Genomic DNA, 16,858 nt, shown 5'->3' on the forward strand with positions numbered 1-16,858 from the left:
CGCATAAACGCCGAGGGGGAGGGGGTTCAAACCTATTTCCCGAAATGACAAGATTTTTCAACGTATCCCTACACTTTATATTTGAATTTACCCCCCTCCCCTTCCAAAATGTCAGAACCCCTACGCAAAGGCGTAGCCAGGATTTTTGCTGGGGGGGATAAAAGGAGGGGTTTCACAAAAAAAGAAAAATTAGTTTATATGCTTTTTTGCTACGTTTTAGGAGTCGAACAAAAAATTGGGGGGCGGGTTCAAATCCGGAGGGCCTTGCCCTCTAGTATATAAATACTTGCGTTCTCTAAAAAATTCTCTACACAAGCACTATCTAAGAGACGAGACAGACACCATTACAAATTTTATTTCTACATGATAAACAAAAAATATTAATATTAATTTTAACATTAATACTAATTAACTAAATTAACTAATTAATTAATATTAACATACATAAACAAAACAACATTAATGACTGGCAATATCACAATCTAATAAGGGTAGGATTGAACACAATAAAATAAAACATTGATCCTAATCCTATTCCTCAAAAATAAGGTACTAAAGCCCACGATTAACTGAATTCTAATGTATTTCTAAATTATTAATTGTCACGATCAACTAAATCCGGATTAAAGATTATTTAATTAATTCGAATTTAAAGATTAGAGGTTATAATCGATTGAACTCCAATCTATTTTCAGCCTTACTGACGCTCAAAATCGATTAAATCATTATTATCTCCTTAGCCAGATAATCGGCGCTTTTTTAAATTCTATTCTTTTCGTTGTTGCTCTAATCAATCAATGGTTCATAATCAAGCTAGTTATAAAATATTACGCTCTTCATAATTTGGATTGGTATAGAAAGGAAGACAGAAGGGGGGGGGGAGGTTACTGTAATATTAGACAATTAATACGGAAAAAAGTACCCAAACCGCCCTTGATTCAATATAAAAATACCTCATAAAGCTAGGTTCTGAGAGAAATCAAATTATATTCCGGAAGCCGGATTTCATGTCGCCCAGCAAGAAACAGTTTTAATCTGGGTGGATATTCGGTCCGTTTCTATTTCGGATCGAAATGGTAAAATTCTTTAATGGGACCGACAAAGTACTGGTAAAAATATAGTATCATTTTTTAGCATTGTTATTGTTATATGTTATATTGTTATTGTTATATGTTTTTTAGCATTGTTATGTTATATGTTATATTGTTATTGTTATATGTTTTTAGCATTGTTATTGTTATATTATTCTGCATTGAGTGTGCATACTGTTTTACATTACTGCACCCACTGTATAATATTGTCATTATTATTTGGTATTATTTTTTAAATAGGTATTCAAATCGTATCCAGTAAATTGATTCCTTGTTTGGTAATGAAGACCCCGGGGTTTGATACCAGCAGACTCAAGGTCGGGCGACATGCTTACTACCTGTCCATGCAAAAAAAGAACCGGTAACCGTAACGTCGCCAAGTTTCGACCCTCTATGCGCTATAAAGCTCTGCTGGAGGACGTTAATCCTTTTATTCAAAGAAGTCTTTTGTTGGAGAAGTATTCTAGCGAGTATTCAGAGAATTTTGTTTTTAAGTAGACATAAGCCAGAATTCGAACAGTAACGTTAGTGGGTCGATATTTACCATCTTTGCAGCGTTATTGGGCCGACACTTGACGATATTTACCATCTCCCCAGAACTTAGCTTAACACCTTAAATAGAAGTATCAACCCCAAATTGATACAAAAAAGCGTAGAAAAGGGAAGACCAAGGTTCAGAATGTTAGCACAGTTATCGTGAATCAAGTAAATGCACTCGTAACTATAAAATTTAAGCTAGTTTAGAAAAGAAAATTAGAGTATTAATACATGTTAAGAATGTACCACACTATTTTATACCTTCGGATCTCCTGAAGCCATTTTCTAGTGGCTTTCGACCTTTTCTGAAAGTAATAAGGAAGAACGATGTGAAGGAAGAAAAACACAGGAAGAAAAAGAAGAAAGACACAAAGGTTATTGGCACATGACCAAACATTACTGAAGAAGGAGAGTTCTCACCCAAAGATGGAATGAACCAAATAATAAAATGGCAAGTGTCCCCAGGCACATTTTTGGAAGAAGTATTCCGAAGTCTTCCCACTGGAATCGGAAAAACAAATTCACCTCCTTCCTTTAAAGTTTAGGTTAATTTCGTCGCACGACAGCAATTTGTAATTTTGGTCATTAGCTCATTCCAATTTAACTTCAGCGCCATCCTGCTGCCGAACACCTATACTAATTTTTTGCTAAAAATTATCACGAAAGAATTGGTTTTATCTTTAGATCAATTTTTGGAATGACAAACAAGAATTTTTTTTTCCAAAATGTCTCTAGAAATACTACTATTTTATACCAGCGTCTTTTGCTTATTTTCTTACATACCTATTAATTACACAACTGAATGTTATCAGATCATTATTTCTCTTTCTTCTTTTTAAGGTATTCGGCGATTTCAGCCAAATTCCAGAACTTAATTCAAATGTGCATTAACTACAACATTTTACATAATTAATATTTTTAATTATGTTTTAATTATAACATAATTATACATAATTTAATTTTATACATAATTATACATATTTATACATAATTATACATTAATTATACATAAATAATATTTTAATAATTTCAAAAATTAGAGTTTTTATTGAAGTGTCTTTTCTTGATATTTTACGAAGTAGAGAAATCACTAGGGGCGACGCACAGACGCATAACAGGATTTTTCTTTCTTTTTTTAGGCGGAATATTCCCCATCAAAACGGAAATGGAAATTATAGTAAACTAAGACAGCATAATAAAATATCAGGCTGTTTTTTTTATATTATTGAATTTTTACTTAAAAAATTATTTTTATTTCAGATACTCTTCTTACTTTAATATTAATTCAAATAAGTTACAAAAGTTGAAATTATTGACTTGTTAAACCTTTTTAAGTTTCTTGAATTAATCTAACTTTTGGTTAGAATTAAACAACAAAGACAGGAAATCTCGAATTGTTTACCAACTCCTGGTACCAAGGACATATCCAGAACTTCTGTTCGAGAAGGGGTGGGGGTGCACAATAAAAACTGTAAAAAAAATGCATCAGTACTTTGTTGTTGTTTTTTTTTGCGTTTTTAGGAGTCAGACAAAAATTTCGGGCCGGGGGGGGGGGGAGTTGATTCAAACCCCATAATGTTCAGGTACAGCCTTGCCTTGCAAAATAGGAAATTATATCTCAGTTCAAAACTGTAGGCAGCGTTTCAAATTTTGGTGGATTTGCTATTGGCCCAAAGAGGCGTGTCAAACATTATGCTTTGTATTAACTTAATTGAAAGTTCAAAATTTTGATTCCTTTGTTTCATACCACTGAAAGAATTATCAGTTTTCAGTATACTGTTGAATGGACCCCCCCCCTCCTCCTACCTGTGTATGTATCTGTCCGCGCAAATCATTGTCTACACCTAGCAAATGTTGGCAAAAGAAGGGGTCTTAAAAATACTTGAGGACTAGTTCAAAAACTGGAATTACTTATCTTAGAGCAGTAAATAGATTAGAGAAGAAACAGATTAAAGGAGAAATAACAGTTTGAATGGCAATAAAACAGAAAAATATAGAATAGGGATGAGAAATGATGAGCAGTGATATAGGCGAAATCGTTAGATATAGTGAAAAGGGTTAATCCACAAGCAAAATAATGCTCCTATTTGATTAGATAAAATCCCGAAGTAAAAAAAAGTTAAGACGAACATAAAAAGACATAAACTTAAAGTCTACATTTTTGACTGTAGACATGAAATTTTCTGAAGTCCACATTTTGAAGTGTAGACAAAAATTTGCTTCGAAGAGAAATGTACTCGACTGGTTTTGACTCTTCATTTTTCTTCTTCTGAAATACAAGCAACAAACAAAACAAAACTCTATAAGAGAGAGTCCTTACTTCAAGACTTATGGGCATTATTTCAGACTATTATTGAAACCCAATTAGGTAATAATACCGGATTAAACGGGGCGAGAAGGTTCATAACTCAATTATTTATGAAAAAAGAAGTTAGATTTCGTCCTCTAGAAAAAGAAGCAGATTTAGTGACAATATCAAAAAAAGGAAATTTTGAAATATTTAAAACTGGCCATTTTGTTACACTAAATCAGTTCAAGAATTCTAGGTATTTTTAGTTCAAGCGTAAACACTATTTAGGTCATAAATGAGCCTTTCAGAGGCAAAACTAATCAAGTGAATAAGAGAGGAAAAACGGAAGAAAATTCAAGGAGAACATCAATTCCCGTTTTTTGAACTTTTTTACTGACGTTTATAAAGAAGACAGCTGAAAAATTTAAAAATAAGGCACATTTTTGGTTTTGATTATTATACCAATTTTCTAGTAAGATAATCTGCAGGATAAAAAGGTGTTTGTTACTGTGGTTGATTACAGAAGATACTCCATATTCCTATTTTGCGTTATTGATGATGCAGATTAATTAATTATTTAAGCCATGCTTAATTAGGAAGTCACTATGTTTCTTCAACTGACTTTTTTTGTAAATTGACGAAAATAGAGCAGTCAATTAAGGAATAAAATTTTTATTATTACTTTTGGTACAGCCCTCATATAATTTAATTATACGAACGAACACGTACAGTTTTTTCAAAAGCGAAGTTCATCTATAAATATTGACACAAAATATATTGCTGGTAATCTAGAGAAAAAGACGAAGATATAAAGTTAAGAGTTAGCCATGTATTAATGGTTAGAAGCGAAATTTAAAAGGGGACTTAATAATTTTGGCTTCTGAAAGGCCCAAATACCATAGACCTAAGAGACGTGCTATTTTGGGACAATAGAAAGTGCAAATACGGAATATGTCTTTAGACAACTAAGCTACTTGCTCAGTTCTTGATAGGCGTCGTCATACTCAGGGTAGTGCAAGCTTTGGAACAAAAATGAAGCTTAAAAAATATCACTCTAGTTTTCTCCTATGAATATAGTAACCCACCATTCAATTAGGTACGTAGTTTTTGTGTTGGAGGGTTGGGGTACAATTAGAAAGCAAATTTTATTTAAAAATTTGAATAGGAAAAATTCAGGATTTCAGGAGCAGCCACCCCCCCATCCCATGCTACAATTACTGCTGTGAAACTACCAAGAAAAGCCTGGTATGTTAAGTTCCGAAGAATTGAAATCTCACACATGCGTTTTTGATGTTCAACAATCACTTGAAATTAACAAGGCCGTATCCAGGGGGCGGGGTTAGGGGGTTTGAACCCCCCCCCCCGAATTGTTTGTTTGACTCGTAAAAACATAACAAAAATGAATATAAACAAATTTTGTAAGCGTTTTTTGAGTGTTTTTTTGTGTGTAGCCCCCCCCCCCCCAAAAAAAAAAAACAATCCTGGGTACGGCCTTGGAAATTAACTTGATATATATATTAATCCCTGTATTTTAAAATATCACGAGACTGTGTTTATGAAGTATTTCGTAAAAATGAGTAGGTTTGTAAACCCATTACTGCTCTCCTACTCGATTATTTCTAAGTGTTTTCTTTGAACATAATGTTTTCTTGATTTTTCATTTTTACCTGCCGACCGCGGTTTTTTGCACCCAAAGAGTTTTTTTTATATAGTATTTTTTTTTAGATTTTTGAAAAATAGTGTTTCGTTAAAAATTTACACCGAAGTTCGATCCATTGATAGATCTTCGCAAAGCAAAATTTTTGTCTACAGTTCACAAACTAGTCCATATACCCTATATAAGTAAATGTAAGTCAGTTTTTGATCCCAAGGATTCCCTCAGCCACTCCCAAATAATACACTGTTTGTGCAATGCCAAAAAGGGGTGCTATTACCATCACTCTGCACCCAGCACCTTTCATGAAAGCGGAAAATCCCTCCTCTCGAACAATTGATCTGAAATAAAAAAAAATTATTTAACAAAAAAATTTAAGCAGCATAAAGTGTTTTTAAAGTGTTACGCTAATTCTGAGAAAGATCATCAGTAGATATAAACACAATTCAATAGCGATGTTAACATGAATGTCCGAACTCTGGTTAATGCCGAAATTCAACGATTAATATCCGAAATTTCTTTTTCTCTGCTTGGATTCAACTAGCTTTGCGAGTCAACTTTTTCAGTCTTATGCAAGCTATGATGGCGAAAGTTAAAGTTAGGTTAGGTTATGTTAGTTTACGTCAGGTTAAAGTTGGTTATAAATATCAGAAATGGGTTAAAAAACCTAACCTATGCTAACCTAATCCAACCTAACCTAACCTGTCACCATAAAACCTTGCATTAAATTGAAAAAGTTGACCGGCAACGCTGACTAAATTAAAAGAGAAAAGAAAGGTATTTCGGAGATTTACTGGTGAGTGTCAACATTCACCAATTTCGGACATTCCCGGCAACTGCGATAGTGACGGCTAACTTTAATGTTTGACGTTTCGAATACCTAACTTAAAATGATGTCGCAAATGAATGAAGATACTTTGATTGAATTTCGCAACTACATTCACGCTGGGTACTCAAACCCAAAAATATGAGAAACCACAAAGAGAGATACAGCAAGTATAATAAGCCTAAAACTCATACGATCAAACAGTTTGTGGTAATGAACTGTAAGTAAGGAGCGACCCGGCTCAATAGTAACCAAAACTAAAAAAACGAAATTTTGATACTAATAGATTCATCAAAAGAATCAGATTTTAATGCTGATTTCAAATATATAAGTTTCATCAAGTTTAGTATTACCCATCAGGCACCTGAGAAAATTTGCGATTTTCGGAAAAAGGGGGAGACACCCCCTAAAAGTTATAGAACCTTAATGAAAATCACACCACCGGATTCAGCGTATCAGAGAACCCTACTGTAGAGGTTTCAAGCTCCTATCTGCAAAAATGTAGAATTTTGTATTTTTTGCCAGAAGAAAGATCACGGATGCGTGTTTATTTATTTTTTTTTTATTTTGTTTTACCACGGTTGATCGTATCGACCCAGTGGTCCTAGAATATCGTGGAGGGCTCAATCGAACGGAAACTAAAAGAAATTATAAGAAGCCTAAAAATCATAAGATTGTAAAAAGAAAAGAAAGAGTCCATTAAGTATTCCGAAAAAAGAAATGTTAACTTACCTATAAAAAACAAAAATAAAATTTCAAAATATATTTATTTAACTATTCTTTAACTCTTGCTTTACATTGGACCGAAGACGAAAAAGGCTCTTTTTCCAAAAAAATTAAAATTTTTTTCTTGAATTAGCTTACAATTCATTAGCCTATATTATTGTATAAACGATAGAAAATGGCTCGAAACTAAACAGCTTGCATACTTCCTGAAATTAAAGCCTAGGTCAAAATAACGTTCAATCTCCAGTTTAAATTTCGATTTCAGTAATTTAATTATATTGTTTTGATTTCTTTTAGTTCTGTTGGGTTAATGGCACTATTAGCGCTGTGACCACTGCTAGTGGTAGAGTGGTATTGTAGTGGTAGTGACACTAGTTGTTTTCTACTCACATTACATCTGTGTAATTTGATTGCATTTCGCGATTATATTCACGCTAGGTACTTCCAGAGCCGTTAAAAGAGGGAGGTAGGGGAGAGGGGCAACCAGGTCAGCTGCCTCGGGCACAGCAGCCAGGGGCAGCCGCGGCTGGGGGATTGCCAACTTTGATCAAATTTATCACTTTAAATCATCCTTTTTTTTGCTTATGTTTCAGTCGGAAGGGGGGCGCTGTAATTAATATCGCCTCGGGAACCACCAACCGTAGGCATGGGCGTAGCTAGGGTTTTGAGTTTGGAGGAAGATATAAAAAATATACCAAGAAAATCGTCCAGTGTGCCAACAAATATGGACACATAAACTAAATTAATACGCCAGATTCCCAACATTCAAAGGCGTCAACATTGCGTGCCAACAACCTAAAACTTTGAGGGAGTCCCCCCTCTCCCCTTAGCTGCGCCCCTGGTCCTAGGAACTACTCTGGGTACTCCAAACCGCAAACATGAGAAACCACAATGAAAGATGTAACAAGTGTACAAGAGGCCTAAAAATCACAAGTTAAAAATTTCGAAAGCTAATTTTCATCCATCCAAAAATACATTTAATTAAACATGGATAATTAATTAGAAACATGAAAAAGCATTTGGCTTAAATGAAATGTATATAAATTTATAAGGGGAATAACAAAATCCGTAAATCTAAGAATCTTGAATCTTTTTATTTGATGGAAGGAGGGTTGGCCCCAAAGACCATCTACCCTGCTTCAGTGTTTATACTATGCATTTTTAAGCCCTAGGGTTTAATATGTTCATATTACAGAAGAATAAGAAGAGTATGTATCTTTAGAAGAATATGACCACAGAATCCACAAAAGAAGAATATGTATCATTAAAACCAAATAATTAAAGTCTTCTTCAATTTTATTTTCCTCTTAAAAATATTAGTTTTATTACCAGTTGGTTAACAGCTGTGTTTAATTAAAGTGTGGAAAGGACATCTACAACTTCTTGTGCCATAAGTTTTTAACGCCCATTTGCCCCTCTTAAGACCATGTTTTGTTTTTAAATTTAGCAGCCCCTACTGCCAAAAAATGATCGGCCAAGAAGATAAATCTTAAGCCTATTCATACCTGAACACCACGATCTTCTAATATTTGTGTTTTAGGGTTTCTAAGGCAGTATCACATCTTCGTCAGTGTTGCCACATTAAGTCGTGGAATAAAACAAGTGAAACTGATTAGCTAAATTTGACAACGTTTTTACTCCGTAAAAATTTAAACATTAACAACCTGTCTACACCCTCAAAGGAAAGCTACATCAGATGTTTTTAGCTTATTATTTGCCCATGTTTCTTTTTCTAATTCAGCGCCAAATACTACCAAATACTGCATAACTGCACATGGAAAACTGAATTCTGATTTTTCATTAAAATAAGAACTTTTCATTAAAAACTGAATTCTGATTTTTTACTAATTTTTGAAAACCTCCATAGTTGTGCAAGTTTCTATTCAACCAATTCCAACAATCAGATTTCATTGCCACTGTCCTCGGTACTTTAAGGAAATACTCTGGAATACTAGAGAGACCAGATAAACTACAAACCAGATAACTTAACATCAGGACAAGTTTCCACTTAACCAATTCAAACAATCAGATTTCATTGCAATTTTCCTCGGTACTTTAAGGAAAGACCCTGGAATACTAGAAACACCAGATACACCAGAAACCAGATAACTTAACACCAGGACAAGTTTTCACTGAAACAATTCAAACACTCAGAATTCATTGCCACTGTCCTCGCTACTTTAAGAAAAGACCCTAGAATCCTCGAGACACCAGATACACCAGAAACCAGATAACTTAAAACCAGGACAAGTTTCCACATAGCCAATTCAAACAACCAGATTTCATTGCCACTTTCCTCGGCACTTTAAGGAAAGACCCTGGAATACTTGAGACACCAGACACCAGATACCTTAACACCAGGACAAGTTATTCCCCTTACCCGGTTAGGTTTGGGAAGAGAGTCTTAGGCGAGTTCTTAATATATATTAAGGGGAAGCCTCCTCCAATCCCCACTAACGGACAACAGTGGCCAAATATACCTCTCATAAAGTAAGCGTTTAGCAAACAATGTCCAGTTTAAGACTTACCTAAAGGCGTCAGGTATCCCCGTATATGCTCGTTCGTTAGCCCCTCTAGTGAGACTTACCTAAAGGCGTCAGGTATCCCCGTATATGCTCGTTCGTAAGCCCCTCTAGTGAGACTTACCTAAAGGCGCCAGGTATCCCTGTATATGCTCGTTCGTTAGCCCCTCTGGTGAGACTTACCTAAATGCGTCAGGTATTCCCGTATATGCTCGTTCGTTAGTCCCTCTAGTGAGACTTACCTAAAGGCGTCAGGTATTCCCGTATATGCTCGTTCGTTAGCCCCTCTAGTGAGACTTACCTAAATGCGTCAGGTATTCCCGTATATGCTCGTTCGTTAGCCCCTCTAGTGAGACTTACCTAAAGGTGTCAGGTATCCCCGTATATGCTCGTTCGTTAGCCCCTCTCGTGAGACTTACCTAAATGCGTCAGGTATTCCCGTATATGCTCGTTCGTTAGCCCCTCTAGTGAGACTTACCTAAATGCGTCAGGTATTCCCGTATATGCTCGTTCGTTAGCCCCTCTAGTGAGACTTACCTAAAGGCGTCAGGTATTCCCGTATATGCTCGTTCGTTAGCACCTCTTGTAAGAAGCTGCAATCGTGTTTTGATGACATCGGCCGGATTCGCAGCCACAGCTGCCACCCCTCCAGCTATTAATCCCGACGTAAATGACCAATAGAATGGAGCCTCATCTAAAAAAAAAGTACAGTTTTTAAACAGGATCATTCAAATATAAAGAAACATGGGAAAAAGTACCAGATATCGCAGTTTTACAAATCGTATTAGAAATGACGCACTAAAAACCGTACAAATCGAGATCCTGTTCATGTTCGTCTTAGATCATTTTCTTTTCTAGAAGAAATGCCTTTTGGCTGAGCAAGTTATAATATAATAAGCTATATAGTAATTTACAGCCCATAGTAACTTGCATATATAATAATAACAATAGTATAACATTATACAATAACATAACAGGCTTTTCCAAAGAGTAAATTCAAAGAATGCGCATAAAAGCTCCATTGGATAAAGATATTCAGAATTGGTAGCTGCTGGTTTAGCAGTTGCATTTCATTTGCTTAGAATGAAAAAAACTTTCCGGTTATCCTGAAAATGACTGTTGTTATGGTTCGTTTATCATTCGTCGAAAATTAACGTGGAGAGGCATTTGCATGGGATCTAATTGAACTTTGAACTTCAGTGATGCTATTGAATGCCATATTACAACGATTATCATTTAATGTTCAAACATATTATAAACGGTAATAACTCCATTAGCAATAAAAGAAATTTTTATTGTAGCCTTTTTTCGAAATTAACGTGGAATTTTTACGGGATAAAACGTTGTCAAATTTAGCTAATTAGCTTTCCTTGTCTATTTCATGACTCAACGTGGCAACACTGACGAAAATGTGAGGCTGCCCGAAAAACTTCAGTAAAAAAGCTAAAAACAAATGGCACCAAATAGCTTCAGAAGGTGTATACATCCTTTGAAGGTGTAAATGTCCCTGGGAATGAACATGTTGTTAATGTTTCAACTTTTACGGAATAAAAGCGTTGATAAATTTATCTAATTAGCTTTCCTTGTTTATTTCAGGACTCAACGTGGCAACACTGACGAAAATGTGAAACTGCCCGAAAAACTTCAGTAAAAAAGCTAAAAACAAACGGCAATTAAAAAGCTTCAGAAGGTGTATACATCCTTTGAAGGTGTAAATGTCCTTGGGAATCAACATGTTGTTAATCTTTCAACTTTTACGGGATAAAAGCGTTGTCAAATTTAGCTAATTAGCTTTCCTTGTTTATTTCATGACTCAACGTGGCAACATTGACGAAACTGTGAGACTGCCTGAAAAACTTCAGTAAAAAAGCTAAAAACAAATGGCACCAAGTAGCTTCAGAAGGTGTATACATTCTTTGAAGGTGTAAATGTCCTTGAGAATCAACATGTTGTTAATGTTTCAACTTTTACGGGATAAAAGCGTTGATAAATTTATCTAATTAGCTTTCCTTGTTTATTTCATGACTCAACGTGGCAACACTGACGAAACTGTGAGACTGCCCAAAAACTTCAGTAAAAAAAGCTAAAAACAAATGGCACCAAACAGCTTCAAAAGGTGTATACATCCTTTGAAGGTGTAAATGTCCTTGGGAATCAACATGTTGTTAACCATTCAACTTTTACGGGATAAAAGCGTTGACAAATTTAGGTTTCGTCAAATTAGACGAAACTGTGAGACTGCCCGAAAAACTTCAGTAAGAAAAGCTAAAAAAAAAAAAAAATGGCACCAAACAGCTTCAAAAGGTGTATACATCCTTTGAAGGTGTAAATGTCCTTGGGAATCAACATGTTGTTAATCTTTCAACTTCTACGGGATAAAAGCGTTGACAAATTTAGGTTTCGTCAAATTAGACGAAACTGTGAGACTGCCCGAAAAACTTCAGTAAAAAAGCTAAAAAAAATGGCACTAAAAAGCTTCAGAATGTACATATATCCTTTGAAAGTGTTGGCCTTGGGGATCCAAAGATTGTTTATTCTTAAAGTTCCTTACATCTTAAAAGTAGGAAAAATCGGAAAAACCCTTCTGAATGAAAAGGACATCCTTAAGCAATTATGAAATTTTTGGTAGCAGCCAGCACCAAATCATAGGCAGCGCCATCACGCTGCCTAAGTAAAGAACAATGTTGGCACAATGTATTATTCTTTTTTCCATACCAGGGCACTTCGTATCGAAGAAGTTGTCGTAGAAACTTCGAAAAGGGCTCATTCGATTGAGTGGCTAGTGCCCTTTTTAATAGTAGAAAGTGATTGGAGGGCAACTAGCCCCCCCACGCCCATCATTCCCCAATCACATCCAATCAAATTTTGAGATAGCCATTTTGTTCAGCGTAGTTGATTTCCAGATAGAAAATATATTTTTGAGGACGACACTCCCCCACAACCTGGAAGGCAACTAACACCCCTTCCACGCCCACCATTTCCCGAAACACATCCTATCAAAATTTTGAGATAGCCACTTTGTTCAGCGTAGTTGATCTCTAGATAGAAATTATGTTTTTGAGGAGGACACTACCCAACAGCCTTCAGGGCAAGGGTTGCAAGTTATGCCCTGGGGGCATATAAGGTTTTTATAGAAGGCGTTGTCGTAAAAACTTCAAAAAAGGCTCATTTGATTGGAAATTCAAAGGGCTAATGCCCTTTTTAATAGTCGAAAGTGATTGTAGGCCAATCAACCCCCCTCTCACGCCCGCCTTTACCCCAAACAAATTCAATAAAAATTTTGAGATAGCCATTTTGTTCAACGTAGTTTAAAGTTCTGGAAATTAGGTCTCTGAGGATGACAACCCCCCCCCCCCCTAGCCCTCGGGGCAAGGGTTGTAAGTTATGTCCTGAAGACATACAAGGTTTTTTATAGAAAGCGTTGTCGTAGAAACTTCAAAAAGGGTTCATTCAATTGGAAATTGAGATGGCTAGTGCCCTTTTTAAGTCGAAAGTGATTGGAAGGCAGCTAACACCCCTTTCACGCCCACCATTTCCCCAAACACATCCAATCAAATTTTTGTTATAGCCATTTTGTTCCACGCAGTTTAAAGTTCAGGAAATTTTACCTTTGAACATGACACTCCCCCCCCCCACAGTCTTCAGGGCAAGGGTTGTAAGTTATGCCCAGGGGGCATATAAGGATTTTATTGAAATCTTTGTCGTAGAAACTTAAAAAGGGCTCATTCGATTGGAAATTCAATTTTAATTGTCGAAAGTGACTTGAGGGCAACTAACCCCCCTATCACGCCCACCTTTTTCCCAAACATATTTCAATCAAAATTTTTAGATAGCCATTTTATTCAACGTAGTTGAAAGTTGGCACAATGTATTATTTTTTTTCCATACCGAGGCACTTCGTATCGAAGAAGTTGTTGTAGAAACTTCGAAAAGTGCTGATTCGATTGGAAATTGGAGTGGCTAGTGCCCTTTTTAATAGTCGACAGTGATCGGAGGGTAACTAGCCCCCCTTCCACGCCCACCATTTTCTGAAACACATCCAATCAAAATTTTGATATAGCCATTTTGTTCAGCGTAGTTGATTTCCAGATAGAAATTATGTTTTTGAGGAGGACACTCCCTCCCCCACCCTTCAGGGCAAGGGTTGTAAGTTATGCCCTGAAGGCATAACTAGGTTTTTATAGAAGGCGTTGGTGTAGAGACTTCAAAAAAGGCCCATTCGATTGGAAATTCAAAGGGCTAGTGCCCTTTTTAATAGTCGAAAGTGATTGGAAGGCAACTAACACCCTTCTCACGCCCACCTTTTCCCAAACACATCCAATCAAAATTTTGAGATAGTCATTTTATTCAACGTAGCTTTAAGTTCTGGAAATTAGGTCTTTGAGGATGAAAACCCATGAGGGGGACCTTGAGGGGGGTCAAAACCCCTATGCCTTCCCAAGGCCAGAAAAAAAATTTGCACTTTACTGAAAAAAAATACAAATGAATGTGCATTGTCAGTTTAATATACATATACTGATATTTAGTAATCAAAATGTTAATATTATTTGATTTATTAAAGTTATAAAAGTAAAAATATTTATATTTTTTTCAGGCAAGTACAAATTTTGTTCTGGCCTTGGGAAGGCATAGGGGTCTTTAGCCCAACTTATGTTGATTTCTTCTCGTTTTGAAGTTAACTCGGTTATTTATTGTAATTTCTGTTCGTTTTAGGTTTCATTTATTTATCGATGGTGATTTGTGGTAGTTTCACGCATGGTAGATTATTTGATTTTATTTTTGCTCATTTTTCGTTTAATGAAGTTCTTTACTTTTCTTTGAAAAACTTATTTTGTGGAAGAAGTTTATTTAATTAATTAAAATAAAAGGAACTCGGGTAAAAATCGGCGAAAAATGTTGTTTATGGGTTGTAGTTGTTTATGAGTACCCATAGATTGTTAATGTTTGAATTTTTAGGAAGAAAAGCGCTGTCAAATTTAAATAATTATTTTCGCTTATTTATTTCCAGAGTTCCCCATGGCAATCAGGGCTGTGGAGTCGCAGTTTTTGTAAATTTTGCGGAATGAAGTCGGTACATTGAAAATGTCTGGAATCATAGGTGAAGGCGAAGCCAATTATAACTTGTAAAATCTAGTTAAATGAAGCTTTAAAACAAGGCAGTGGATTTAGAGTCGAGGAGTTGGAGTAAATTTTGTTGAATGGAGTTGGAGGGGGTATATTGAGAAAGTCTGGAGTCGGAGTCGGTTATAACTTATAGCCGACTCCACAGCTTGGGTGGCAACACCAACAAAAATATGATACCGTCCTGAAAACTTTATAATCTTGAAGCACTCAAAAGAATACCTGAAAAAATTGCTGTTTTTAAGTATGAATTGACCTAAGATAGGTCCGAAGCAAAAAAAAAATTCATTTTGATGAGCTTGGTATTTTAGTCACTTTCGATATGACTTAAACTTTTATAAATACAAATTTTATCGCTAACAATATATTAGACTTTACTCACTAAAAAATCAGTTGTTTAAAAAAGCAGTTTTAAAAAAAACAGTTGTTAAAAATAAGCAGTTTTTCTTACCAGCTTGATTAATCCTACCAAGGTCCCTCAAATTGGCAAACAGCGGGAAATATATTAAAGAAAAGAAGACATCTCTGAGTAAAGTAGCTGCATTTCCTTTATAGAGACCACTTATTCCTTTTGACTTAAGTAGGTTTAAAGCAATGGCAGTGGCGCTGAGACGTGGCGCTTGCAAAGCTGCTCCACCTATAGAAGCAACGAGTTACTACACTGAAAGAATAAGTTAAGTTAAACCAACCGAATATGGAAAACTAACGTCCGAACGAACTAATTCTACCATCTAGTATTGAAAAAAAAACGAATAAATATTGTTGATTATATATATGTAGAAAATAATACGAACAATTAAGACCACGAACGTATTGATTTGGACGATCGATAATAAATTTGCCTATAGGCATTCAATTTATCAATCGCCAAAATTCTTTCATATAGGCATTAAATTTATCAATCGCCAAAATTCTTTCATATAGGAATTAAATTTATCAATCGCCAAAATCCTTTCATGTAGGCATTAAATTTACCAACCGCCAAAATTCTTTCATATTTAAATCTATCAATCGCCAAAATTCTTTCATATAGGAATTAAATTTATCAATCGCCAAAATTCTTTCATATAGGAATTAAATTTATCAATCACGAAAATCCTTTCATGTAGGCATTAAATTTACCAACCGCCAAAATTCTTTCATATTTAAATCTATCAATCGCCAAAATTCTTTCATATAGGAATTACATTTATCAATCGCCAAAATTCTTTCATATAGGCATTAAATTTATCAATCGCCAAAATTCTTTCATATAGGAATTAAATTTATCAATCGCCGAAATCCTTTCATATAGGCATTAAATTTACCAACCGCCAAAATTCTTTTATATTTAAATTTATCAATCGCCAAAATTCTTTCATATAGGAATTAAATTTATCAATCGCCGAAATCCTTTCATGTAGGCATTAAATTTACCAACCGCCAAAATTCTTTCATATTTAAATCTATCAATCGCCAAAATTCTTTTGAGTCGGAAGGAAAAAAAACAGGTCCCAAAGACCACCAGCAAGACAAAATGAATAGTTGGCTCTCCTTAGTACAGAAATATACTATCTCTACATACTAGTAAACAAGCAATATATGCTAGTAAACAAGTAAATATACTAGTAAATAAGTCAATATCGCTAATTATAAAGTCATACATCTTGTAAAAGTGGAATAAAAATCTGAATAATTAAGCACATAAAACTCGTCAAATTAGTAAATAAGAAAAAAGGCTAATTAGGTGAAATTTCATTGGACTTAATTTCATCTTTTCTGATATCAATAGTAGAGGCAAACTAGCCAAAAATATGGGTCAACCCCAAACAAATTGCAACAGAAATGATTTTTATACCATGTTGATGAGAAAAAAAAAGCTCAACAACATATCCAAAGTTGCACATTCTAGGTCGACAGAAAACTAGTTTTTTTTGCTTTTCGTGTCAATTTTTTCAGTTTTTTCTAACAAAAAATTAACTGTCTGTAAATTTTTGTTTTTCTGTATATGAAGTACCGTCCCGATGTAAAATGAAGAGTTGAGCCTGAAAATTAAGGCAAATTTGATGTACAATGTACCAGAAAAAGGTTTCATAATCATCAATATGTGAT

General features: G+C 35.0%; 1 protein-coding gene across 1 annotated transcript in view; it reads right to left on the bottom strand.

Annotated features, from left to right (window-relative positions):
• Positions 1 to 339: 339 nt before the first annotated feature.
• Positions 340 to 16,858, bottom strand: part of LOC148939248 (mitochondrial glutamate carrier 1-like) — a 106,139-nt gene continuing 89,620 nt past the window's right edge. Inside the window, exons 6-8 of the mRNA XM_089107092.1 lie at positions 15,219 to 15,404; positions 10,184 to 10,340; positions 340 to 5,913 (exon numbers count right to left, since the gene is read on the bottom strand). Of these exons, the coding sequence (XP_088963218.1) occupies positions 5,772 to 5,913; positions 10,184 to 10,340; positions 15,219 to 15,404 (485 nt within the window). The 3' untranslated portion in view covers positions 340 to 5,771. The remainder of the gene's footprint in view (positions 5,914 to 10,183; positions 10,341 to 15,218; positions 15,405 to 16,858) is intronic.

The sequence above is a fragment of the Artemia sp. Qi Xiang Cuo genome, chromosome 21 (assembly GCF_049724085.1).
Source record: "Artemia sp. Qi Xiang Cuo chromosome 21, ASM4972408v1, whole genome shotgun sequence".
NCBI lineage: Eukaryota > Metazoa > Arthropoda > Branchiopoda > Anostraca > Artemiidae > Artemia > Artemia sp. Qi Xiang Cuo.